Source organism: Scyliorhinus canicula, chromosome 2 (genome assembly GCF_902713615.1).
Source record: "Scyliorhinus canicula chromosome 2, sScyCan1.1, whole genome shotgun sequence".
Taxonomy (NCBI): Eukaryota; Metazoa; Chordata; class Chondrichthyes; order Carcharhiniformes; family Scyliorhinidae; genus Scyliorhinus; species Scyliorhinus canicula.
The window spans coordinates 212336250-212362505 of NC_052147.1; the positions used below are offsets into that span (position 1 = coordinate 212336250).

General features: G+C 43.4%; 1 protein-coding gene across 2 annotated transcripts in view; it reads right to left on the reverse strand.

Moving 5' to 3' along the window:
* The window catches only part of LOC119962444 (CD63 antigen-like), a 40998-nt gene extending 22553 nt beyond the window's left edge, over positions 1-18445 (reverse strand). The window contains exons 1-4 of one of the 2 annotated variants that reach the window (XM_038790400.1): positions 18339-18445; positions 16337-16525; positions 11607-11681; positions 11349-11459 (exon numbers count right to left, since the gene is read on the reverse strand). In XM_038790400.1, the coding sequence (XP_038646328.1) occupies positions 11349-11459; positions 11607-11681; positions 16337-16525; positions 18339-18404 (441 nt within the window). In that variant the 5' untranslated portion in view covers positions 18405-18445. The remainder of the gene's footprint in view (positions 1-11348; positions 11460-11606; positions 11682-16336; positions 16526-18338) is intronic. The other variant, XM_038790401.1, reaches the window with a different exon arrangement.
* Positions 18446-26256: the final 7811 nt, after the last annotated feature.

The window sequence follows — 26256 nt, forward strand, 5'->3', positions numbered from 1 at the left end:
TATAATATAGATGTAGAGTGGCAGATGACATTCTCCCAGACATGTTTCAAGCAAAGGAAGATCAAACCCTCAGGACAACCATTCAGATTGTCACACAATCTGATTCTGAAATCGGTTTGTACAGATCCATATTAAAGGGGATAAAACAAACCATGGTTCAAAGTAAACCCCAGTGTCCAGTTAGTGAAACAGCAACAATCCAGGCCAAGGGAGGCAATACCCTAACCAACCAGGAGAGCAATCAAGGCAGCATTGGGGATCGAAGTATTCCTGCAGGCGCAATTTCCAGCAATTCCAGCCCAATGCTTTCAGTGTAACAGAATAGCACTTCAGGAAGCTGTGTAAAGCCTCACCCTCTAGTCATTAGAATCCCATCCAGCTCAATTCCAAATCCACACTCACCAATCCTGGCCTCATTGAGCACGTTAATGGCACCACCACTGGTGGTCATTAGTTGCCTTGGTCAGGATAGCTATAGAATTTGACCAGGATTTTGTTAATCTGACCCAATATCAACCTATATGGCCCAGTATCGTATTTTGTTTTATAATACTCCCGTTAAACATCCTGGCTCATTGCATGCCTTTAAAGACACAATACAAATACAGATGTTTGTGGTGGAAGTTCTGTGCCCAGGATGATGATGATGCTGATCTGTTTTTAATCACTTCAGCCCTTCCACATTGCATTTGTTTCCACTTTAGAATCTAAAAAATCTCCAATCTTTCCCTTCAGTTATGTTTCAATCCCAACTGTGTTTCACAATATTGTAGAGACAACACCAAACTCCGTCTCTTTCTTCTTCCCTCCCCTACCCCGCCTCCCTACACAGTTGAAAGAATTAAAATTGAGGAAAATAACTGACTGGCTGTTTGCTCCCCGCTCCCTATCCGTCCCCTCCTGTAATGAAACTCATCAACACCAATGTCACTGGTGTCAGCCAGTTTAAATGGCTTTGCATAATTTGGTGCCAAAACCTGTGCAGTAGTCAATACAGCTTTTAAGCTGTCAAGGCACTGGTCTAAATTCCTCCAACAAGCTTATCGAGGAGCCATTACCAGTGCTGAAACAAATTTCTGCTAGAAATCACTTAGTTTTGTCTTTGACTTGCTGTGAACAGGATGGTGTGTGTGTGTGTGTGTGTGTGTGTGTGTGTGTATCTGGTTTCACTACTTTGCAGGTCATATCAGTCCAATTCACTCAAAATGGCCAATTATTTACCTTGTAGCCAGAGACTTCAACCAGGTTTCTTGCAATAAACAGAACAATTGCTAGTTATAAAACAACTTGCGGGTTAACACACAAATTGTACTTGGCAAGTATAAATACTTCTCGCACACGCACCCACACATAGGACAAGCACAAACAGATATCTGCAGAGATGGGCCTTGGATACAGACAGTGCACAGATGAGGATTCTTTGGCAGCTGGTTGAGAACCACACAATTTCAGGAAGGCAAGAGAGAGACAGAAGACCAGTACAGTGGCTCTCTGTTCTCACTGGATAAAAGCAAATTACTGCGGATGCTGGAATCTGAAACGAAAGAGAAAATGCTGGAATCTGGCAACATCTGTAGGGAGAGAAAAGAGCTAAAGTTTCAAGTCCAATGACTCTTTGTCAAAGCTAACAGAGAAAGTGGGAAATATTTATACTACATATTACTCCACAGTACAAATATTTCCCACTTTCTCTGTCTGTTAGCGTTGACAAAGAGTCATTGGACTCGAAACGTTAGCTCTTTTCTCTCCCAACAGATGCTGCCAGACTTGGGAGATTTTCCAGCATTTTGCTTTCTGTTCGCAAGCTTATTCCCCAACAAAACCAGCAGTGTCTGCCATGGGATTTTCAGTAAGTATTTGCCTTTCAGTTTTTCCCTCATCAATTAAAGTGATTAATAAACAAACAGCTCTTCCTCAGGTGCCAGCCAGGTGTTTTTGGAAGCAGGCAGGCTTGCTCCCAGTCCAAGGTGAACTAATGACATTCTTTACTCCAGGTCAACATCCAAGCTTCCAGATAATACAATGTCTTTCCATATTTTTTTTTAAATGGAGCTTTTAAACTTTTTGCCATATTAGCTGCTCCAGCTGCTGTGACTGTGTTCAATAATGGAATGCAATAAGAACTAGGAGCAGGTGCAGGCCATCTGGATCCTCAAGCCTGCTCCACCATTTAATAAGATCATGGCTAATTACGTACACGCCCGCTCACCATTACCCCGAATTCCTAAAAATCCATCTTTGCCTTAAAAACATTCCATGAGGTAGCCTCAACTGTTTCACTGGGCAAATGCTTTAAGGTACTGGGAGGCTGGAAAACTCAACCGCACTTGAAACACCACCACATTCAAGGATATGGGATCAGTGCTGGTAACTGTGATTCACGCAAGATTAGGGGTTTTTATTGTTTTGTGCAGAACAGCCTTTCTGCACTGTATGACTATGACTCTTCCATAATCAACATGGGAGGCCTTGTGGTGCAGCACTGGTAGTATCCCTACCACTGGACCAGAGCTCTGTGGTGATATGCATCACGGTAAACACACAAATACACTGCGGCTAAGTAAACACTAGAGGGTGCACTAGAGGGTGCACCAGAGACGTCATGACCTGCAGACATATAGCTCATGAACACATAGAATAGGGCATGGCCAATGGGCAGTCAAGACACCCAGAGGTGACACTACCACAAGGAGGCATCACACAACCTATACACCAAGGACAGGGCACACATGCTCTGTCTCTATCCACAGGCGACACAGAGTAGAACAGGGGCAGATCAGAAGCATCACACCCACCACGTGGCTTAGAGCAGACTGGCTAAATGGACTGAGTTACTATAGCAAGATTAGCAGGAGAGTCGAACTCTGAACTGTGCTAATGGTTCAATAAATCACATTGATTTTACTTCAACGTTGGGAGTATCTTTTGGTCAAAGCTGCATCGAGTTGCAGCCTGTGTTATCCCAGAGTACATACACAACACTCTGGGTCTGGATTGATTCGGTCAGGAAGTTGCTTTATGGGTAATGCATCACCAACCTCAACATGTGTGATCAAAGACATTTTCCCTGGCCTACTCACACAAATTGATTCATGAGCTGGTTAACAGTTTGACAGATTTCTGGAAGACAGCTTAACATCTGGTCCATGTTTTCAAGCACTTTTGTGTTGTCCAATTAGAATACTGGAGGGTTGACTTTAGAATTTGTCTTGATTCACTCAGTATTCTGATATTTACATTTCACCCCTGAATACATTCCTCTCCTGGCTGGCCAACGCATACTTTTGGGAGGCAGTGGCGTAGTGGTATTGTCACTGGACTAGTGATCCAGGAGACCCAGAGTCATACTCTGGGGACCTCGGTTTGATCCTGCCATGGTAGATGGTGAAATTTGAATTCAATAAAAATCTGGAATTAAAGAAGTCTAAAAAGGTGACCATGAAAACATTGAAATTGTCTAAAGCCATCTGGTTCAATAATGTTCTTTAGGAAAGGAAATCTGCAGTCTTTACCTGGTCTGGCTAACATGTAACTCAGCTCCACAGCAATGTGATTGACTCTTCTTCGATGGGAAAACGCTGGCCCAACCAGACACTTGTATCTCATGAACAAATTAAAAAAAGTAATTCTGGAAATTTGAAACATTTGATTCATTAATATCTCTAATTCAGAAGTCATCTCATCTCATGCCCATATCAATTCAAAAGGACACAATCCTGTGGACTCATTAGGGTTATCCCAATGGCAAATAGTAAAAATGGAATCATGTATCTCAACTCATTCAGACATTCCTGATAATTGGCTTTAGAATCATAGCAAGTTTGATGCCATCTTTCTGATGCTCCTTTAAGACTGCAGATAACTGGAAGACAGTTTTATTGCCAAATCATTCATTTGAATATTTGTGGTGCAAATTTTGAGCCTTGGTCCAATTGTCATCCATATCTTATTTAAAAAGAAAATTGAACTGACTTTTCTGCTACCACTTGTTATTATTTCCCCCCAAAGCCCTGCCTCAGAAAATCTTGCTGAAACGTTGGTTAAAAAGAAATGGATTCCCACTTCTGCTTTTAGATAGGGACCCTAATAAAGGGTCCATAAAGAGCTGGTATCAGAATGAAGTAGGGACCCTAATAAATGGTCCATAAAAAGATGGTATCAGAATGAAGGGTACAAGTTTAAGTTTAATTGACGATTGGGGTTTCGCCACTACCTGACTGATCTAGCAGAATTTAACTAAGTCTTGATGTAATCCTAGCAAATAAAAAATAAGTTTTCGTACATTAACTTGCATATTCCAAATGCCCAAGTGACCTGCTGTTGAAAGTTACTACTGCCCATTCCTCATCTGCTGGTATTGGGAGTGGTTGCCCTTCCCCCCCCGAGCATACCACTTTCACTGGTTGTTTCAACACAAAGGTGAGGCTGATATTTTTCAGCCTACCAGGTCATTCAGCAAGATAAAAATCCATTCCTACTATAGGGGTTTGCTTCAGTCAGCATCAGTGACCGACTTACTCACGTAGTGTTTTAATTGGTTCCCTCCAAACCGTTCTTGGAATTGGTTTTCCACAATTACTTGATTTATCTGTGGAATTGTCCCCAATTCTTTGGTAGATTCTACACCTTCACTAGGCTACTATTTTGTCAGTAATCTCATTACCCAGTTTGTCTAAAGGCTCTTCGGGCGGCCCTATTACTGCAATCGACCTCAATTAATTTCTAGAAATTAGCTTTCGTATTGCGATGGAAGCGTACTAGGTGCAAAAGCGTACTAGGCGCAATTCAACTAATTGGGAACAAAAGTCCCATAGCTGACGTGTTAGCCGTGAGTTCCCCGGCACTTGCAGCGCTGAGAAACACATGAAATACCATCACAGTGTGCAGTACTGTGCATTCACCGGTCAGAAAAATCACCTTCACACAATAACTAAGAGGAGCAATATAGAACATAGAACAGTACAGCACAGAACAGGCCCTTCGGCCCTCGATGTTGTGCCGAGCCATGATCACCCTACTCAAACCCACGTAATCCACCCTCATCTTAGAAGGTAATATTTTCTCTGGTGCAATATGTGCTCCAAGCAGGGCTGGTATAAAGAAAATTGTTCTTTTTTTTGTTTTAAAACAGCACGGTGTCGACCAGGCTTTCTCATTTGAAGACCAATTGACACAGATCTACAAGCGTCAAGCTTGTGGTGTCTCAGGCTGGTACACCACTAATGGCTTAGAAATTGCCTGGAATGTTCCCACTAAGCAGAACAATCAGGTGATCTTGGCTGCTTGTAGTCTTTGCCATTTTGGATACTGCCAATAAAGTGGTCTCATTAATATTGAAAACTTGGTTTGGGAGAGTAGTCATCATCTTCAATCACTCGAGAATTTCAGCTTATTCACCAAGGAGCAGATAGCAATGCCTCTTGGAAAAGCTCAAACCATTCGCTACTGTGGTGATATGCATCACTGTAAATACACAAGGGGTTAATGTGAACACATTACACCTAGCTAGACACTAGAGGGAGCACCAGAGACATCATGACGCACAGACAGTCAACCAATAGGTCAGTAAGAAAAAAAAAATAGGACACAACCAATGGGCATTCAGGAGGGCATTACACCAACCCATATATAAGGACACAGCACACATGATCTTCCTCTTTCCAGTGGAGAAACTTGGTGAGTATAGACAGGGTTGACTGAAACACATCACACCCACCACGTGGATTGTAGCAGACTGGTTTGTCAGTCGAAGTAGCTATAGCAGGATTAACAGGAGAGTCAAATCCAAGTAGGAGAATCATTAACAGTTTAATAAATATGTGTTAAAGCTAAGTCTGAACCTTCCTTTGTCAGAGAGCACATCAAGGAAGCAGCTTATGCTACGTCAAGAGCATGGCAAAACATGGTACCTAGGAGTGACCTGTTGAATCCAGATAGTTCAACTCAACAAATTTGTGACAACCAGCAACAGCACCCAGGCATGATGTTCGAGATTCCAGTTCCACAGCAACTCAGGTACCACGGCAATCTCAGTGCAAACTGGTGTGCGTTTAGGCAGAGATTTGAGATCTACCTGGTAGCTTCCAACCTAGATGGCGTAGCGGATGCAGAGAAAATAAAGCTTCTACTTACCTTCACGGGTCCAAGAGCAGCTGAAATCTTCCAGACCATCAAATACTCAAAAGGGGCAAAACAAGAGACACTTCCAGGCAGTCCTGGACAAATTCCAAGAATTCTGCGAGGAACATACAAGAAAAAAAAACAGACACCAATACGGACCACAAGGTGGTGAAGGTAGGCTTTCCATTGCAGAAAACGGCAGTTTGATCTGGCGGCCATCTTGGAAAAGGGTGCCACACATGCGCAGTTGAGAGAAGGGAGCAAAGTAAAGGAACAGCGATGTGCGCATGCACAATCCATTCCTATGCTCTACGTCAGCGTCATGACGTCAGAGGTCCCAGACCACGCTCACTAAAAAGGGGAAATGTCACAAAACAAGAAAATTTTTTTTAAAGCCTCAAAACAAGATTCTTTCAGCTGGAACGACAGCACAATCATAGATCATAGAATTTACATTGCAGAAGGAGACCATTCGGCCCATCGAGTCTGCACCAGCTCTTTGAAAGAGCACCCTACCCAAGCCCACATCTCCACCCTATCCCCATAACCCAGTAACCCCACCTAACACCAAAGGGCAATTTAGCATGGCCAATCCACCTGACTTGCACATCTTTGGACTGTGGGAGGAAACCGGAGCACCCGGAGGAAACCCATGCAGACACGGGGTGCAGTCTCTGCACAGACAGTGACCCAAGCCGGGAATCGAACCTGGGACCCTGGAGCTGTGAAGCAATTGTGCTGCCCCAAGAATCAGGATCAATGCCCGATCTTCGACCAGTAGCTGAAAGTAACCTCCGCAGAACCCTGCAAGAAGCAGTTAGCACTGCCTTAGATGATGATATGGTCCTTGATGACTATGACTCAGACCTGGATTTCTTCTTTGGACATCGCGAGCCCAATGCCAGCTCCAACACAATACGTGATTGGAAGACAACGACTCAAGATGAAGATTTAATCATTGGACATGGCGACCCCGGTACCAAATCCAAACCGCAACTGTTGTACATTGAAGACCCCAACGACCGGTTATTTGGATTGGGGAATCCTCAGCCCAGCATATACGACATCCCGACTCGTGAGTGCAGGATTATGCGGCAGCCTGATGCCAAGAGACAGAGAGCAGTACAAGCCTCCACAGCGAGCTCATGGACAGCCTCCACGATAGAAGCAATGCAAGACTCCAGAGCGCAGTCCTTGCATGAAGACAAAGTGATGACAGTTTCCACAGGGAACGCTGCAAGACTCCACAGGAGGGTGTGACACAAGCCTCCACGATGGAAGGACGCAAGACTCCAGCGCAGTCCTTGCATGAAGACGACCACGAGGGTCTAGCAACCTTATCTGAACAACCAGCGGCAGACAATGCAGGTCTGCCACACTCAAGTGAACAGAGGACAGTCTACCCAGCTCGAGTGAACAACAAGACGACACTGAGGCTCTACCCACTGCATGTGCGACAAGTGATGACGGCATCCCACGTCCCACAGGATGTGCGACATGACAGACCTCAGCTAGTGTGCGCAGAGGCACTCGACAATCAGAGTGAGACTACTGGTGACTCCGGTGATACCACGTTACTTCAAACCTCATTCGCTCGAGCCCTTCCTGCATTCCTGAACATTTTTACTCCAGACGTGGAGCATAAAGAAACCTCAGTTGACTGAAGTGAACCTGCAATGACTCCGGATGGGCAGCGGCAAGAAACCAAAAGCTGATTCAGGTGAACCAGAAACGGCTCCAGATGGAGAGTATCGACAAGCCAAAGCCGATTCAAGTAAGCTGGATATGACTCCAGACTGGGAGTGCTGCAAACTCAGTAATGGCATGCTCAAGGAAACAGCAGATGCCACAAAGGACCCTGACACAAGTAACTTTTTGAAGGACTCGTATTATCCACAGAGTGGTCCTCGAGCGCAGCAAACACGACAACAAAACCAACCAACACAAAAACCACATCAAAGACAATAACAAGAAGCGTACCAAAGGCAACAGCATCGACAACAAGCACGACAAAAACAACACCGATGGAAGTACGACTGGTGCAACATGGTACAACTCTGCAACTGCGGGACACTTGTTACTGCTCAGCTCAGTACAATGACAAACCATGGTTGGACACAACACAGATTGCATACATTGCTACCACAAGCAGAGTCCAAATCAGACAACAAAATGATTTGACCACTTCTTGGTTCCTTAGGCACAGGGACACTGACAGCATTCACAAGAACATGCCACCATCAACATTACCACCTCACCAAGACAAGAAAGCCACTCAACCATATTAATTAATGAACTTTGGACTCATACATATGATTTAGACTTGTTGTTTAATGATCACCGTTATCATGATTTGTACATATCATCCCTTATCTACCTAGTTTGTTCAATTTTCTTTTAACACTGTACAGAAAATATGTAACACGATAAAAAGGGGGGGGGGGGAGATGTGGTGATATGCATCACTGTAAATACACAAGGGGTTAATGTGAACACATTACACCTAGCTAGACACTAGAGGGAGCACCAGAGACATCATGACGCACAGACAGTCAACCAATAGGTCAGTAAGATAGGACACAACCAATGGGCATTCAGGAGGGCATTACACCAACCCATATACAAGGACACAGCACACATGGTCTTCCTCTTTCCAGTGGAGACACTTGGTGAGTTATAGACAGGGTTGATTGAAACACATCACACCCACCACTTGGATTGTAGCAGACTGGTTAGATAGTCGGAGTAGCTGTAGCAGGATTAACAGGAGAGTCGTTAACAGTTTAATAAATGTGTTAAATCTATCACCAAATCTGAACCCTCCTTTGTCAGAGAGTGCATCAAGGAAGCAGCTTATGCTGCATCAAGAGCATAACAAAACAACTACCAGCAGTGAAGATTTCCCATTGACAACACTCACCTTGTCCAGTCCAAGTCTTCAAACAGATAGCAGTACTGGTTTTGGTCTTCGATCCCGATTACCAAGAATCTTTCCATGTTCTCAGTTATGCTGCTTCTAGTCTGACTCACCTGCCATCACTTGCTGTGATCAGTGTTATCAAAGATCGTACTCAAATGGTAGCCCAAGCACTTTACCAATATCAACTGCCCATTCTCCAACCAGATGCTTTAAAACATCCACTCACTGCTATGCCGTTTTCCTAGTAACAGCAGACTCACTGCCATCACTTTTGGGTGTTTGACCAGGTTCAAAAGCAATTTCAAGAGATTGCAGAACTAAATCACAAGCTTGAAACAATCTCAAAGCTTTAAAATGGTTGGTGTTGTGACCCCATTGGTGGCAAGGACAGTGCTCTATTCAGTTTACCCCTTACACAGCGTAGTACAAACTCCCCCAGTAATTGGGGGCAGGGTTTCCCCTTAAAAGGGGAACTGCTCAGTATAAAAACTGGGTGCAGGTTAGGGAGGGTGTCCCTTCAGAGACAGCAGTAGTATTTCCATTATTGTTGTGTATACTGTAATAGGCCAGACATGCATTTCTACCCTACAGTGTGTTCTTGTTGTCTCTCCCGTTCGGGTTCTACAATTTCTCCACTTCACTGCAACAAATTGTTTTCTGGGTAGCACTAGTGGATGGCACTGTGGCTTCACAGCGCCAGGTTCGATTCCCCACTGGGTCACTGTCTGTGAAGAGTCTGTACATTCTCCCCGTGTCTGTGTGGGTTTCCTCCGGGTGCTCCGGTTTCCTCCCATAGTCCAAAGAAGTGCCGGTTAGGTGGATTGGCCATACTAAATTGCCCTTAATGACCAAAAAGGTTAGGAGGGGTTATTGGGTTACAGGGATAGGGTGGAAGTGTGGACTTAAGTGGGTCGGTGCATACTCGATGGGCCGAATGACCTTCTTCTACACTGTATTGCAGCCTCACATGTATAAGGGTCAGACCTGGGATGAGAGCACATCTTACAACACCAGGTTAAAGTCCAACAGATTTGTTTCAAATCACTAGCTTTCAGAGCACTGTTCCTTCCTCAGGTGAATGAAAAGGTATGTTCTCCAGATTGTCTACCATCGACACTGCAAACTGCCGGCTCAAAGTGGAGAGGATCTCCAAGAACCTTCCTCTTCATTCACCAGAGGAAGGAGCAGTGCTCCGAAAGCTAGGTGATTTGAAACAAACCTGTTGGACTTTAACCTGGTGTTGTAAGATTCTTACTGTGCTCACCTGATCAAGTACAGCACTGCAGGCACACCCAGGGCTTCTACATTCAAATTGCTGAGTCAAACGGGCCTTCTCACAGAAATGAACAGCCCAGACTTCTACTTCATTTTGCAAAATAAAATTTTGTTTGGGTATTCATGGAAAAGTTTCAGCTTCTGAAAGAATTGTGAATCCTTCAAGTGCAATCAAACAAACACCTCGCCTTGTACTCTATTCAGTCAGGTGCCGATAAGAGTACATGAAAGAGCAGCACAAAAACACAAAGAGTAATGCCACATAATAACATGAAATTACAAGGGAAAATCAGAATGGAAAACAGAAATTCGGAATTCTGCAAGTCATTAAATAGAAACAACGAGCAGGAACGCAAGGTGGTTTTCTAAGGAACAAAAAAGGAGGAAGAAAGATAAAATGGAAAGCGCAGCCATAATGCCTCCTATTTGGTTCGTGCTCAAGAGATTTTAAAGACTAGTTTATTCATAATTATGGGCTCTTACCATTTGTGGAAGAAATATTAATGCATCCATAAAGCGAAAATTTACAATACTGCTACAAATCGAAAGAAATCCCTTCTCCATGCAAGAAATTGGGATCACAAGCCTAGAGTTACAAGTATAGAAATGATAACAGCACAGAAGGGGCCATTCAGACCCAAAGACAACCAGGTGCCCTTTCTAATCCCAATTCCTGCACAGTCCACTGAACATCTGAGATCCCCAACTATATCACTTTTAAATTTCCACTATTTTTTAAAGGTAATCTAGTTTAGTAGCATTTGTTGAAGTAGAACAAAATCTATTCTTGAACCACTCTCCCAATCACTACAGCTTCCTTTAAATATGTTAATGATATAATTTTGCGTTAAAAAGGACCAGCTAAGTCCTTAGAACAGTTTTTTTTTTTTAAATCAGCCAGCATTTTTAAATTCTAAAAGAAAGTTATCTTTGATTAGAGTTACTAAAATCTTTAACACTTCATAAAGCCATGTGTTCCTTTCATAACAGCAACAGATGAAGCAGAGGAAAAGCAATTGAAGAAAAAGAAAACCTGGATTTGCAGTTGATCTATCAAAGTTTCCAGTTTTGACTCAAATCCATGAACAGGCTTTGCGTAACCAGGAATTGATTTCTCCAGACTGTCAGTTATGGTACTGTACACCTACAGAATAGGGAATGCAAAACTCAGAACTTTAGGATAGATAACACAATGCAAAATGATGCCAGAAATTCAGCATGTGGTCAAGTACAGTACATTTTACATTTCCAACCAACAAAAATGTACTGCTTCTCTAAAAACAATACTTGCCTGGTTCCTGAAGATATATATAAACATCTCAACAGTTACTTCCACAAAAAAGATGAGAATCATCAGAATCAGAAACTGCAGAAGAAAAAAGGTTTTGAAGTGAATCAAATATGACCATTTGTCCTTCAATTCAATAAGTTACATTTTCTATGTTTAAAGTCAGTTTTTGGCACAGCAGAACTATTACAATTAGAAATTACTAAATTACAACTCCAAAAGCAATGACCTAATAAGTCTTGAATATTGGGCTGAACATCCGTGGGAATTTTGTCTGCTAGAACTTCAACCATTTTACAAGGTAATCTTTATTTTACATGCTCCAGCAGATCATAATTTTTGTCACAACTTCCTGGGCTAGTGCGCGGTCAATTCCAGCCTCACTTGAACTGGAGTCGCAACACAGGTGAAATTAGATTTTATTTAAAATACCAGAGATCCTTCATTGGGCCCAATAAACTACAGCACTAACTTTAAAACACAAGTAACCTTTTATCACATACAGTATCATAATTAAATGGTTAGAATATCTACCAGCCCTTTCCACAGACCAAAAAATAATAAAACAGAAAAAAAAGGAACAAAGGAAATGACAGGAAGGACTCAATTTTTAAAAGCATTAATAGAGAATTTAATTGAAATCAATGCAAAGTCATTGTCTCGGATTGCTACCCAAGTGAAGAACCAAGCTATTTAAATTTAACAAATTGCACTAATCTCGCACTTATGCAGGAAAAATAAATTTAAAAAAATAAATAAATAAAAAAAAAGAGTAGCACTTCATACAGAACAAATCTGAAAGATAAAAACGTATAGCACTGGAGAGGCAAGGATGAAATTTGAGTTCAGAGCCAAAAATGGCTGATGGCATGGTGAATGCATAAGACATCAAATGTTGCAGGAGCATGGGGTTCTAGATTATGCATCTTGTTGTGCAAATGTGTTGATTTATTAAAAATGAAACAAAATTTAAATCTGACAATTTTTTTTGAAGGGGGTAGGTTTGGGGGCAATTTTTAAACGTGGGTCAGTGGGTAAGGGGCTGTTTAGCTGAGCAAAATAAAGCCAGTCAATAAAAAAAATGTCCGGAAGCAGGCTCCAACTGCTGACTTTTGGGTTTAACTCAAGCAGTCATACCCACTTCCAGGTGAAAGGTTAGCATATTAATATGCTAATGAAGCAGGAACCCGCTGATTTTGCCATCGCGGTCCTGGATCCCCAGGAACCCTTGTGGGCCAAGAGCAGTAGGAGCACCTAAATTGTCCTCCCCCACCCCAAATTCCACCACCGCCAGAGTTCGCTACCCATCCTGTCCTTTGTGGCCTCTCCTCCAGTGGTCTCCACTTGACTGGATACAAAAAGTCTGTCAATCCACAGGGTGACTTGCAGGTGGTGAAATTGGTCAGTACTGTAGCGTCACACGAGACTTGTGGATTTCCTTGTGCTACCGGCTGCTGACAGATCACCTCCCAGTCGCTCAAAAAGGTACCCCCAGCCAAAATCTGTAAAATAGCTATACAAATGTAAACTTACCAACTCTTATTTTTTTTAAACTAAAATCAGGTTTTGCTGAAAATCCATAATGGTAATTTGGCAACTGAAACCCAAGTCAATTTGTGAGAAATTATTTTTCTGCCTTTCCAAGATCAGTAGGGTTGTGTGGGACCATATGATGGAACGGCTGAAGTAATTTGAAGGATGTTCATTACATAGAGATTGAGTTGAAACATATTCTGAAGGAACATGTGTACAATGCTTCACCTATAAAAAAGGTGAGCTTGATTCAGGGAGGCCACAAATATAGATTTTAAACTCAATTCAAAACAAAATGAATACTAGTAGTTCCAAGGGAGAACCACATGCATGTTACTGGCTGACACAGCTATCAACACAAATGTTCAGTCAGAACATTAAAGCACAATTGTATGTGATTTTAATTATTTCAGGAGGTTTGTCACCACAAGTCAGCAAGTACTGCAATCTGTCAAGCGGGAAACAGATGAAATTCTGCTGGAACCCTGGTTAAACCACTTAAAGAGCACTGCTTGCAGTTCTGGTGTCATTTTATGAAAGTAATATTGAGACACTAGAGAGGGTACAGAGAAGATTTATAAACAGGATGATACCAGAAATGTGGGGGTATACAAAAAGGAGGAACAGACTGGGTCTCAATTCTCTTGAAAAAAAAGGAGGCTGAGAGGTGCCTAATGGAGCTATTTAAAATTATGAAAGCTTTTGATAAAGTGGATTAAAATTTGTTGGGAACAAAGGCGACCAATAGAACATTTAATTCAGCCAGGAATTTAGAAGAAACTTCACCCCACCAGTGGTAAGAAATGTGAAGTTGTTGAAGCAGATAATATAAATGCATTTGTGAGGGAGACAACGGTAAATTTAGATGAGAAAAAAAAGAGAAAGAAGTTTTGAGTGGAACATTAACACCAGCATGAGCTGGTTGGGCTGAATGGTCTGTTTCTGTGCTGTATATCCTATGCAAGTCGAGTGTAACACATCGAATGTCAGCAATAAAAATTTTCGGAGAAATACAACAGCTATGTTCTTGCAAGACAATTACATTTAATTATTGCACACCAATAAAAATCAACTACTCATTTTTGCCAGGTAGGTAGAGGGCACAAGCTGCTTTAAGCAACTGTTGATTTAAAAATTACTCCCATAATTTCTCAGACATTGCAGAAAATGTACATTTCTGGGGAGTGGGTGGGGGTCTAGTGACATGTACAATAGATTTTAAAAAGTACATAGAATTTCTATGCACCCATCTTCAGCTGCATCCAAATGGATTTGACCCAGATCAAAGTAACTGAGCTGCAAGTTCAAAAGGTGTTGCTTTGTACGAAATGAGTGGACCAATAACGTTAGTTAAGGTTTTGAGGGAGAAAAGCACATCAACAACAACCCCAAGAAAATAGAGTGAAACTCTGGTGAACAGCTGGACTTCATCCATCTCCAAACTCAGCTTGTTGATGCTTCATGCTTATTCCACCTGACCCAAATCGTCCATTGTAGTTTACTGGTTATCAAGTTAACTTTACACATATATCGGTTCAAAACCAGGCAGAAACATCATCTCGGTTCAAAACCAGGCAGAAACATCATCCAGATCGGTTTGTTTAAGTGAGGGCAGGTTACATTATTCAATCAGGTGACCTCCCATTTACCATCACCTTATGTACCCTGATGTTTACATTTAGATCTATGAAACCGGTTCTTCCTGCGCTCATTCACAATTGGCTGCTGCTCGCCCAGTCTATTTTCACCAAAGAACATTGGTGGAAATAGACTGATGGGCTCAGGTCTGGAGCAGCAGTCAAAATATGTATGCAAATGTACGCAGGAAGCACTTGTGACTATAGGCCTAGTAATGTAATGGCTGATTGGACACTTCACTTTGAAGTGTCATCTACACTTTCTACCTTCTTACCATTTAGAAAATGCACTGCACATCTGTTCCTTCTACCATGATGGATTACCTCTTTTTCCACATTATATTCCATCTGCTATTTTCTTGACCACTCATTAAGTCTGTCCAAATCCTCCTGTAGCCGCTTAATGTCTTCTTCGCAACACACATTCCTATCTAGCTTTGTATCACCCACTAACTTGGAAATATTACATTTGGTCCCCACATCCAAATCAGAGCAGCTGGGGCCCCAAGTACTGATCTTTGTAGCACTCCACTAGCCAAAAGTGACAATGAATACAATCTTATTGTATTCTGCCTGGTCTCCTCCTATCCCATATGCTTTTGTTTTGCAAATTAACCTCGTCTGAAAGCCCACATATACTACACATTTTGGGAACATCTTAATGAAGGGTGCTTCATTAGGTACCAAGTTGTTGTGGAATGTCAAACACCAAAGACTATCGTAACTGTGGGAAGACACTTGTACGAACATGAACCATAGCCAAGTAGAATGTTCACTGCCAATTCGGTTCTTCAGTTTGTAATACGATTCCAGCTGTTTCTGGTAAACTGTAATATGCAAACTGTAGAAGTTTGTAAACTGAATTTTTTGAGGAGAGTACACCCCTCCACTGAAGTGAAGAACTCGGGTCAGACTACAGCCAAGCATAATAAGCTGAATGCATTCTAGCTGTGAATGTTCTGCATACCTCACAGACAGAACACCTAATGAGGAAGTGCTCGAAATGGCTGAAGAGGAGAAACAGTTTCAATACTTTTGCCAATCATTTAGACCACACGATAGACAAGGGGAAGACAAGAGACAGAAAACATGGGAGGGGAAAGCAGAAGGATAGATATAATAAACCAGATGCACTTGACCCATGTGGAACATGCAGAGACAGCACAAGATAGAGAGGTGGGAGATCAAGTCTTCCAAAAAGATCCCAGGAATGAACAAAAACATCTGAGCGAGTTCTTCCTACAGTGCACATCAAGAAATCTGAAAGGTGATTTATATCTCTCCAAAAAAAGCATGTTGACTAAAAGGTTGATTACCTGGAATCCCATTTGCCCCAAGAGTTCCAAGCAAGCCATCTAGTTTTTTTTAAGTATCAAAAATCATCTTACACATGTGCTAATGTAGCGGCAGGAAGAAAGGTCTGTTGTAATAATATTATTATTGACTGTGGGAACATTTAAAGCTTTACAGAAAGTTTAACCATTCTGTTTAACTTCATTTTATAAACATGTTAGTTACGAATACAAACAAAACAAAATCATGGAAGCAAAGTACAGATTTTACCACTTTCATCATAGTAATGTTTTCCTTCCAAACAGCAGCAATCCCAAAGATAGCCATGAAAAAAATTAGGACACCGACAATCAGGAGAACAGCAGGGACGCCAGAGATCGATTTACCAGCCAGTAAAGAAATGGGATATAGGTTCAGGTGAATTGAAGCACCCATCCACACAAGTTCAATACCAAATACCTAGAACGAAAATAATTGTTTTATCTTTAAAATGAGCTTTTGCAAGGTTACACATCCGGAAGATTCTAAACTGTATTGTCAAAGCTCTGCAGAGCAGGAGGCAAGGTAAACGTGCCACATCACACAATTAACTTTGAATCAGGAGGGATGGATGTTTAAAACAAAACTACGATGTACTGACAAAAACTCTCCAGGTGCAGTAAGCCTCAATCGATTTTTAACAATTCAAAGTTGAATGAAATTGGCTTCTCACTTTAAAAGTTAACACTTGTATCATTGAATTATTTGGAATTTGTGTTGATTATCGATTTTTAACAATTCAAAGTTGAATGAAATTGGCTTCTCACTTTAAAAGTCAACACTTGTATCATTGAATTATTTGGAATTTGTGTTGATTATCGATTTTTAACAATTCAAAGTTGAATGAAATTGGCTTCTCACTTTAAAAGTCAACACTTGTATCATTGAATTATTTGGAATTTGTGTTGATTATTTCAGTCTTTCAAAAGAGTGACCCGTATCGGGGTGGCGGGGGGAGCATTTGACTCCCAACTCCCCCTTCAAAGACTCAATGCCAGTTGGGTAATCGCCCTTCCTCAATATAAAAGGCACAAGCAAGCCTAGCCTCCATTATAGATAACACAAGGGTTTATTTTTACTATGGTGATCTCAGGATTAAGGGAATGTACAACTGTTCTAAGTTTTGTTCCTTTCTCGAAGCGAATACAAAGTGGACAGGGCATGCTGCTAATCCATCTCCTGGCTTGTTCAGAAAACTAATTCAAATTGAATCCAATTCATGGTCCCGACAGAAGAGGCATACCAGATCCAAGCTGATAAGAATAGGCAGTACACCCGATCTTAGGCAAAATGCCGAGAAGGTGCAGCTGCTTAATGCCAGTCGTGAAACTAAGTTCACGATTGACTCAAGGTTGACCATTAGAACTTGTTGGCCCACATTTATAGTCATATTCACCAATAGGCAGGCTCTTTACTGCAAAGGATGTTTATGAATCGACTGGCTACAAACGCAAAGTGAGGACATTTTGACAGTATTTGATCAGTCTGAGATTGGGCCTATATTACATTTCAAAGGAAGTATTTGGAGAGTAGTTTCCCTAAATCAGTGCCTGTAGCTTTAAGTAGTTTCCCTTAGCCTGATGGGAAAGCCACACAATGTGAAACGGGAGGTGCTGCAGACTCAGGATGAATGAGTGACTTTAAAAAAAAAGGTGAAGTGGCAAGCTGTTCAAAACACCTTCGTTCCAGTAATTTGGACAAGCGGTAAATAAACCTTCAAAAAGGAGTAAATTATGTTTTAAAATCAAATTTATATCTCCATTCAATCAATAGGTAACAAATTCAACAAGATTCCTACCCGCAGGAATGCTGAAAGTACTGTTTGAGCAATTGACAATTAAAGTATAAGAATGTCCGTCAAAAGGAACATAAATCATTTCGATGATGAACTAAATTAAGAATTACTGCGCCAGTTTGCAGAGAACTAGTTTCTGATCCTTAACACCCATGTTCAGAGAATTGGGCACAACTTACTGACGAAGTCTTTTATGTCGATATCACTCTCGCTACATTTACCACATATTTAAATAAAATAAATTATGGAAACTAACTCTGGTAAATAAGACATCTAAAATGGTCGGGTAGAAAAAAAAAGAGAGCGATCTGACCACATTAATGCGACTTAATGAAATCGGCACAGCATTTACATAAACTTATTTCTAGTTCAACAAAGTCATTTAGATTTTTAAATTCCAGGGATTAACTTTTCAAATAAAAATGTATTTAACGTTACCAAAAAGAGCAGGTTAAGCGCAAACAGTGTGATTTTAAGCATCACTACCCCATCTCTGGACTCCATCACAAACCACTTATCGCAAACTCAGCCAAGGTAAACTTGGATGATTATATGGTTGCAATTCACACGTATAAAAGCCTCCCCCCCCCAATTAAAGCAAATTGCTTTTAACACGAGTAGTCTGACATTTTCTAGCGATGGGATTTATTCAATAGCACCCCTGGTTTCATGCAATTTAAATAAATTACTTTCAAATAGTTCCAATGAAAGGTCATTGACCTGAAACGTTTACTCTGTTTCTCTCTCCACATATGCTGTTTCTTTTATTTCAGATTTCCAACATGCACAGTTTTTTGTTTTTGTATTTTCAAATTATTTTTGCTGGAAATTAGATTGGTTGAACTGGTATGACATACTTGCATTTATATAGCACCTTTCGCTTCCTGGGTACATCCCAAAATGCTTTCCTGCCAATTACTTTTGAAGTATGGTCACTGTTGCAATGTAGGAAAATCAGCAACCAATATGCACACAGCAAGCTCGCATTGACAGCAATGTGCCAATGAGCTGATCATCTGTTTTCATGATGTTGATCGAGTGATAAATATCGAGCAAGACACAGGATAACATTCCTGCTCTTCTTCCAAATTGTGCCATAGGATCTCTTATGTGATAATAATGCTAATAATCTTTATTTTTGTCACAAGTAGGCTTATATTAACACTGCAATAAAGTTACTGTGAAAATCTGCTAGCCGCCACACCCCAATGCCTGTCCAGGTACACTGAGGGAGAATTCAGAATGTCCAATTCACCTAACAAGCACATCTTTCAGGATTTGTGGGAGGAACCGGAGCATCCAGAGGAAACCTACACAGACGCAGGGCAAACGTGCAGACTCCGCACAGACAGTGACCCAAGCAGAAATCGAAACCGAGATCCTGGCGCTGTGAAGCAACAATGCTAACCTCTGTGCTACCATGCCGCTCACCTGAGTGATAAGGCAAGTCCTTAGTTTAATGTCTTATTCAAAAGATGGCTCCTCTGATAGTGCAGCACTCTCAGTACTGCGCTGGAGTGGCAATGTAGACTTTTGTGCTCAAGTTGTGGCTTAGGGCCCTCGGTGTATGTATGAATTCTTGTCAGTTGTGGCTCCATTGATAGCAGTTCTGCTTCTGAATCACACGACTCTGGGTTCAAATCTCACTCCAAGGATTTGAACACAAAAATCAAGTCTAACACTCCAGGATGGTACTGAGGGAGTGCTGAACTGTCAGAGGTGCTGTCTTTTGAATGTGATGTTAAACCAGGCCCTGTCTGCCTGCTCAAAGATCCCATGCCACTACTTTAAAGAAGCGCAAATAAACAGATAACCTGGTCCTTCTTGCATTATTATTTTGGTAGTTTGATGCAAAAATATTGGCTGCCATATTTCCTTTGTTGGATTATGGCATCATTCCATCGCTGAAAGATGATGGGCACACCACAAACAACCCAGTTAGGTGGTGTACCTTTATTTGGTGCATCTTTGCTCATGGCTGTGGATGCCAGTCCTTGAGAGGCAGGTTCTGCCACAAGCATTCTACATGAAGTTGTGCAAAGTGACCTTGTGAGTTATTGTTTTTGGCATTTGCAACTGTTGTATAGCGACTGGGCACACCTGCAGGAAGTGTCGCTATTTCTGCATTTTGCTAGTCAGTAACTCCCAGGTGCAATAATCAATGTTTAGGGTCTTCCGTGTCACACTTACAAGCATCATTGAAGTGAAGCTTTGGACTGAAAGTCGGCCTCATTCCACAGCATGATGCCAAAATCATTTCGTACATTACAACAGTGACAGCACTTCAAAAAATAATTCACTGATTACAAGCACTTTGAGACATCAAGTGGTTGTGAGGAGCACTATGGAAAATGCAATTGTCATGAACAGAACGTTTTCCACCTGTCCATTCCATCTGTAGTTTGGGTGTGAGGTGTGTGTATGTTTTTACCCTCAGAGTGATGGTCTCAAAGTAAATAATTCCAGCAGCAAGTGTTTTGTGAGTTTGCAAATAAAGAAGGTTATTTATTATCCCACACTTTCTCCAGCAGTTCAGAAAATGCAATTTCATTCACTTGCCTCACACACTATCATTCGCACAACAATCAGATACAGACGAACAAAAAAACAATACAATTACAAAGTATAATTGTCTCAATTCCACTCTTCAGTTCCAAAGAAGTTACATTGGATTCAAAACTTTAATTATGCTGCTCTTGCCACAGATGCTGCCAGACCTGCTGAATTTTTCCAGCAGTTTCTGTTTTTATTTTAGATGTGAAGCATCCACAGTATTTCGCTTTTATTACATAACTGTCTCACTCTGTTTTTCCTTGCAGGTATGTAGGTCAGACCGTCCTTACCTGGTCTGGCCTTCATGTGCCTCCAGACCCACAGTAATGTGGTTGACTCTTAAATGCGCTCCGGGATGGGCAATAATGCTGGAACAGCCAGTGACAGCCATATCCCAGTGACGCCTACATCCCAGAAGCAAATAAGAAAAACAATTTGCTCCTGTTCCTATTTCCAATGTTCTTACTTTCACAACCTTCAGTTTAAATTGGGAAATGGTGTTAAATCAAGGGGAGATAAGTACTTAGAAGTAATGAACATTTTGTCACATAATTTAGAATTCTCACAATTCCTGTAGAATTTTGCATGGTCAATCTCTCTTATCTGCATCTGGTATATTCTGGCTCATTCCCTCTAATTGTTGCTATACACCCTGACTCCTTCACTCTTTCCTCTTCCCTTCTTCACTTACCCTCTGTTCCTTTCCTTCCATCTCTCAATTTTACTTCCTCTTTGCTTTCTTCTTCCCCCTTTTTAGATAATCATAGAACAATACCACACAGATAGACTCCACTTTGGGCATTGTATGATTTTTTAAAAAATACAATGTGTATTTCCTGTGTATTTGAGAAACTCACATCAAGTTGTTTCTATCACGGCTGGGAATTTATTCAATTCTCCCGAAGCCAGTTATTGCTGTGATGTCTTGATCCACAATGACACGGACTTGGTACATTGGATTGGACACCCTCTCATTCCTAAATATATCTATTCAACTGTTTTTTCCACTGTTTCTCCCCCATTGCCAACTAATTCATCATCAGAAAACTTCAGGTCTCAGCTTCCCATCCTCACATATCCATGTCTCATGCTTCGCTGGGCCTGCTGCTTTGGACCCTAACCATTCCATTTAGTAAGCCCTCTTCATACTTGTGCACCGTTCACCAAGCTTGTACAATCAGTAACTATACTAAAAGTACACAAAATTTGGGGTAGAAATTTATTTCAACTGATGGTGCAACATGGGTGATATTGGATCGACCACCTACTTAACACAGAGTCTGAAATAGAACCGAATATTAGTAAGGAGATTATTAGCCACAGTCCATGGGTAGATCTCTCTATCAGTGACACAATTTATTAGATAGCTTGAGGGACACCAATCCACATCAATCATGGAGCAAGGCAAGGAGGCAGACCCTCATGAAGTACCACAGTTGGTATGGGGGCTGAACCCTTGGTATTGGCATAATTACATATCATATTCTGGCAAAGATTGTATAAAGGTATAATTCTAGCATGCGGCGCAGTGGTTAGCACTGGGACGGCGGCACTGAGGACCCGGGTTCAAATCCCAGCCCTGGGTCACTGTCCGTGTGGAGTTTGCATAGTCTCCCCATGTCTGTGGGCTTCACCCACACAACCCAAAGATGTGCTGGTTAGGTGGATTGGCCACGCTAAATTGTCCCTTAATTGGCTACTCTAAATTTATTTAAAAAAAGGTGAATTTCAACACCCAAAACCCCTGTCCTGAATTGGTCAGATGCCGGAGGTGGGATAGCAAAAAAGAATGCCTGCAGAGTAATCTAGCTGGAGATCCCAACCCCTTTCCTGTCCTCTGGTATTTTCCTGAGGACGGGAGAGTGAGAGGAACCCAAACAGTCCCACTCCTATTAACCAACTAATTTACATGGTACCAGGCTATGAAGATCCCATCTCCAGTAAGATTTCAGATTTTGTGGGAGATGGTCAGGGTTCAGCAGCTTTTGGATTTTACTCCAGATGCATGGAAGCAGGAAGAATTTTATGGGAGGCACGGTAGCACAGTTGTTAGAACTGTTGTTTTACAGCACCCGCTTCCCGCTTGGGTCACTGTCTGTGTGGAGTCTGCAGATCCTCCCTGTGTCTGCATAGGTTTTCTCCAGGTGCTCCACTTCCCGCCCACAAGCCCCGAAAGACATGCTGTTAGGTAATTTGGACATTCTGAATTCCCCCTCAGTGTACCCGAACAGACGCCAAAATTTGGCGACTAAAGGATTTTCACAGTAACTTCATTGCGGTGTTAATGTACACCTACTTGTGACAATAAAGATTGTATAAAGGTATAATTTTTAAGCACTTTCGATTGCTTTATTATTTTCAATTTAGGCAAATGCTGAGATAAGGGTCAAATTGTTTATTTGGGGAACGTATGGGCTCTTGGTTACATTCCAGCGTTTTAATGGGCGATTCGCTGGAAAACTTTCTAAGTATGTTCGCGAGCTTCCCGGCGCTCGGCCCAGCAAGGCCAACAACGCTATTCAACGTTAATGGTCTACTTAACGAGGCCTCATGGGCTTCTCGCCACAAATGGAAGCTCGCCAACTGATTTGCTCTCCAGCCCCCTGCTAACAAGGTTGTGCAGCGCTAAAGCTGCACTTTCTTAGCCAACGATAGTCAGCTCGCATCAATGGCGCTGATGGAGACCAGCCCCAAGATTTGGGATGCTGACCTGAGGAGGCTCCTAGACACAGTGGAGGCCAAGACGGATGGCCTCTTCCCGTGAAGGTCCTGGTGGGTGAGCCATAGGGCAGCGAGTGCTGACTGAGATGAGGTTGCAGGAGCTGTGAGCTCAGGGAGTGTGACCGGGAGGACTGGCATCCAATGCCGAAAAAATTTCAATGATCTACACCATGCAGCATGATTGAGTAGACACCAATGCCCCTCAACCCCCCCCCCCCCAAGGGAGCATCAACCTCCCCAATTCCCCATGCGATCCCCAGCCCGCTCTTCAGCCCTCTCCCCCCCCCTCAACCCCCCAACACACCCCACTTCCCACCACTGTGAACCAAGCATATGGCTAATGACGCCCCCTCTAAGTCGTGTCAAGAAAAGCTCTCCCATAATCGTCAGGAGAGGGCCCAGACTGGCGGAGGGGTGCCGGACTTAAGCATCCTCACCTCCTTCGAGGAGCGTGCCCTGGAGGTGACTGGTGTGGCCAAGGACAGATCGGTCACCCACATGGAGGCCACAGAGATGAGAAACCACCAGGCCCCACCCGGGGGACCTTTCAAATGTGAGTTGTTGTTGCCTCACAGACTGATCCATCCCTCCCACTAACCACATGTCCACTCTCCCACAGGTCCTCCAGCCGATGGTGGAGGAGAGCTCCGAAGATGCCACCATTATAGTCACGGCACAGCTGTAATCCCAGCAGATACAGACACCTTGTTGGGACATGTTAGTGGACAGGCTTCGGGAGCACAATCTGGTGAGCACCACTTTGCTGCACATCAGGTAGAGACAGGAACCCGCAGATGAGACAGCAGTCGAAGGGCTGCCAGATCCCAGGACTCAGCTGGGCCCAGCCTGATGCTGAGCCTGAGAAACAGAGTTACCTGGAGCAGATAGGGAGCAGCTCGGACATTCAGAGGGAGATGTCAGCGGCACTCCAGCAGATCCGTAGCCAATTAGAGGAGTCTCAGAGGCTATGGGCGGAGGAGATGTCACGGGCAATGCGTGGCACCAAGGCGAACACTGCTAGGGTGGAAACCACAGAGGAGAGCCTGGTACATGACGTCAGCACCATTAGTGAAGGTGTCTAAGGCGTTGTGCAGTCGGTGATGGCCACGGCTGAGAATTTCGACAAAATAACTGCCTTTCTGGGGGATTTCACCCAGTACCAGGCTGACCTTGATGAGGTTCTGCGGGACTTGTCCCACTCTCAGGTGGGAATGGCACTGCAGGGCTTGACCCAGTCGCAGATGGGCATGGCCAAGGCACAGTGGAGCTTATCCAGTCACAGGTGGGCATGGCTGAGGCACTGCAGAGCATGTCCCAGTCACTGAGGAGCATCACCGAGGGCATTGACACAATGGTGCAGACCATGGGGAGCCACCATGGCTGGCAGAGCCAGATGATGCAAGGGTAGCCAGGGCTTGAACGAGCTGCCACTCCATCCCATGGGGAAACGCAGGGCCCTATGGGCACCGTGGGAGATGGGGCCGCTGAGTGCCAACCTGGACCCATCCCATGGACTGGCTACAGAGGCCACCAGCTTCTCCGAGTTCCACCACTCTAATGAGGCCACATCTCAAAATCAGCTCATGGGACAGGGCAGAATGGCTGTGCATGTGCCGTCAACAAGTGAGCCGGGGCCCCCCAGCCTCGGAGCCCCCAGAGGATGACCGCCAGGGACATCAAAGGCCATGGGACAAGGTAAACAGCTGGTTGCCTCCACCTCTGATGTGCATCCTGGGGAGCCAACAAGACATAACGGTAGAGCTAGGAGGGTCAATCATATTGAGGATCACTGAGGGCATTGTTAAAGGGGGGGTAGGGGGGCGGGTAGGTTGGAGGCAGTCGGTGGGGGTTGCGGGGGGGGGGGGGGGAGCGGCACCATCAGGAGAATGGGAACTTGTACTACACATTAAACACCCTTGTGCACAACCAGAATGATGCCTTTGTCACTTTCATCCACAATGTGGGTCGACCTTCAAACCCTTGGCCCATCTCTCCAGGCATCTCTCCCTCCCCATGGCATCCACGCACCCACTGGCCATGGACATGTCACATTCAGATTTGATGCCAAAATTACGGCTGGTGCCGGGTTCATGCCAAATCGTAATTCTGCGGTGCTTCGACAGCGCCGTCAATGCATTCTATTCTGCATGTACAGTAAACACCATTTGCTTTTCATTAGCAGGCCTGACCCGGTGTTCTCTGGGGCCTCCACGATTCCCTGCCTCCAGTGGGGGGAATTTCTGGCGGCGAGCTTCATTTGTACTTTCAAAAATCATGAAACAGGCGCCGTGGCTGATGAGGGGGAGAGAGGCGGTATGGAAAGTGTCCAACATCACCATAGTGTGCTGACAGAGGGTTGTGCCGCTGGCTAGGGGGCATTTGCCAGGGCAGGGGAAGCAGCGAGGGTTGGCCACGTGGTGAGTCGTGGGGTCAGGGTGGACGGGCAGGGAACACCATTGCCGCAGCTGGCAAGGCAGCCATGCAACTGTGCATGCTGCTGACTGACCACTGTGAACCTAGCACCACAGGTTGTATGGGTGCACCCCAGGCCACCCTCCTAGGTACCCTCTAGCCTCAGTCGATCCAACAATGGGATGGCCGCATTCCAGTGCAACCAATGTTCTTGTTGGCTGGCATCATTGTCTGTGGGGAATGGAGTGCTAATATATGGCTGCTGCTTGTCAGCCTCTCTCGCGTCAATCTCATCCCCAGCGAATCTGACTCCATTTTCCATTGGAATCAATCATGTTCCTTGTGGCACCGGTACTAGCCTCTCAATTGCCACTGAATCGGTCCAGGTGCAGTGGCACAAATTCCATAGGCGGTACGTGATTCTGGAGAAAAGCTACTTTAATGAGATGATAATGAACGCAAATGGCATTCACACCACTAGTTAACAGAATATATTGAGAAAATTGCAAACTATTTATATGTTGGTAAGTTTCAATTTTTTTGTCTCCCGCTAGGTCCTCCATGCCCGCCCGCCACAAAACCTGCAGCGGACAGGATGGGAAAATCATGCCTCGAGACGGAGAGCAGAGAGTAAGAAGCAGCAAGTCTCTATTGTTCACTGTACGGGATG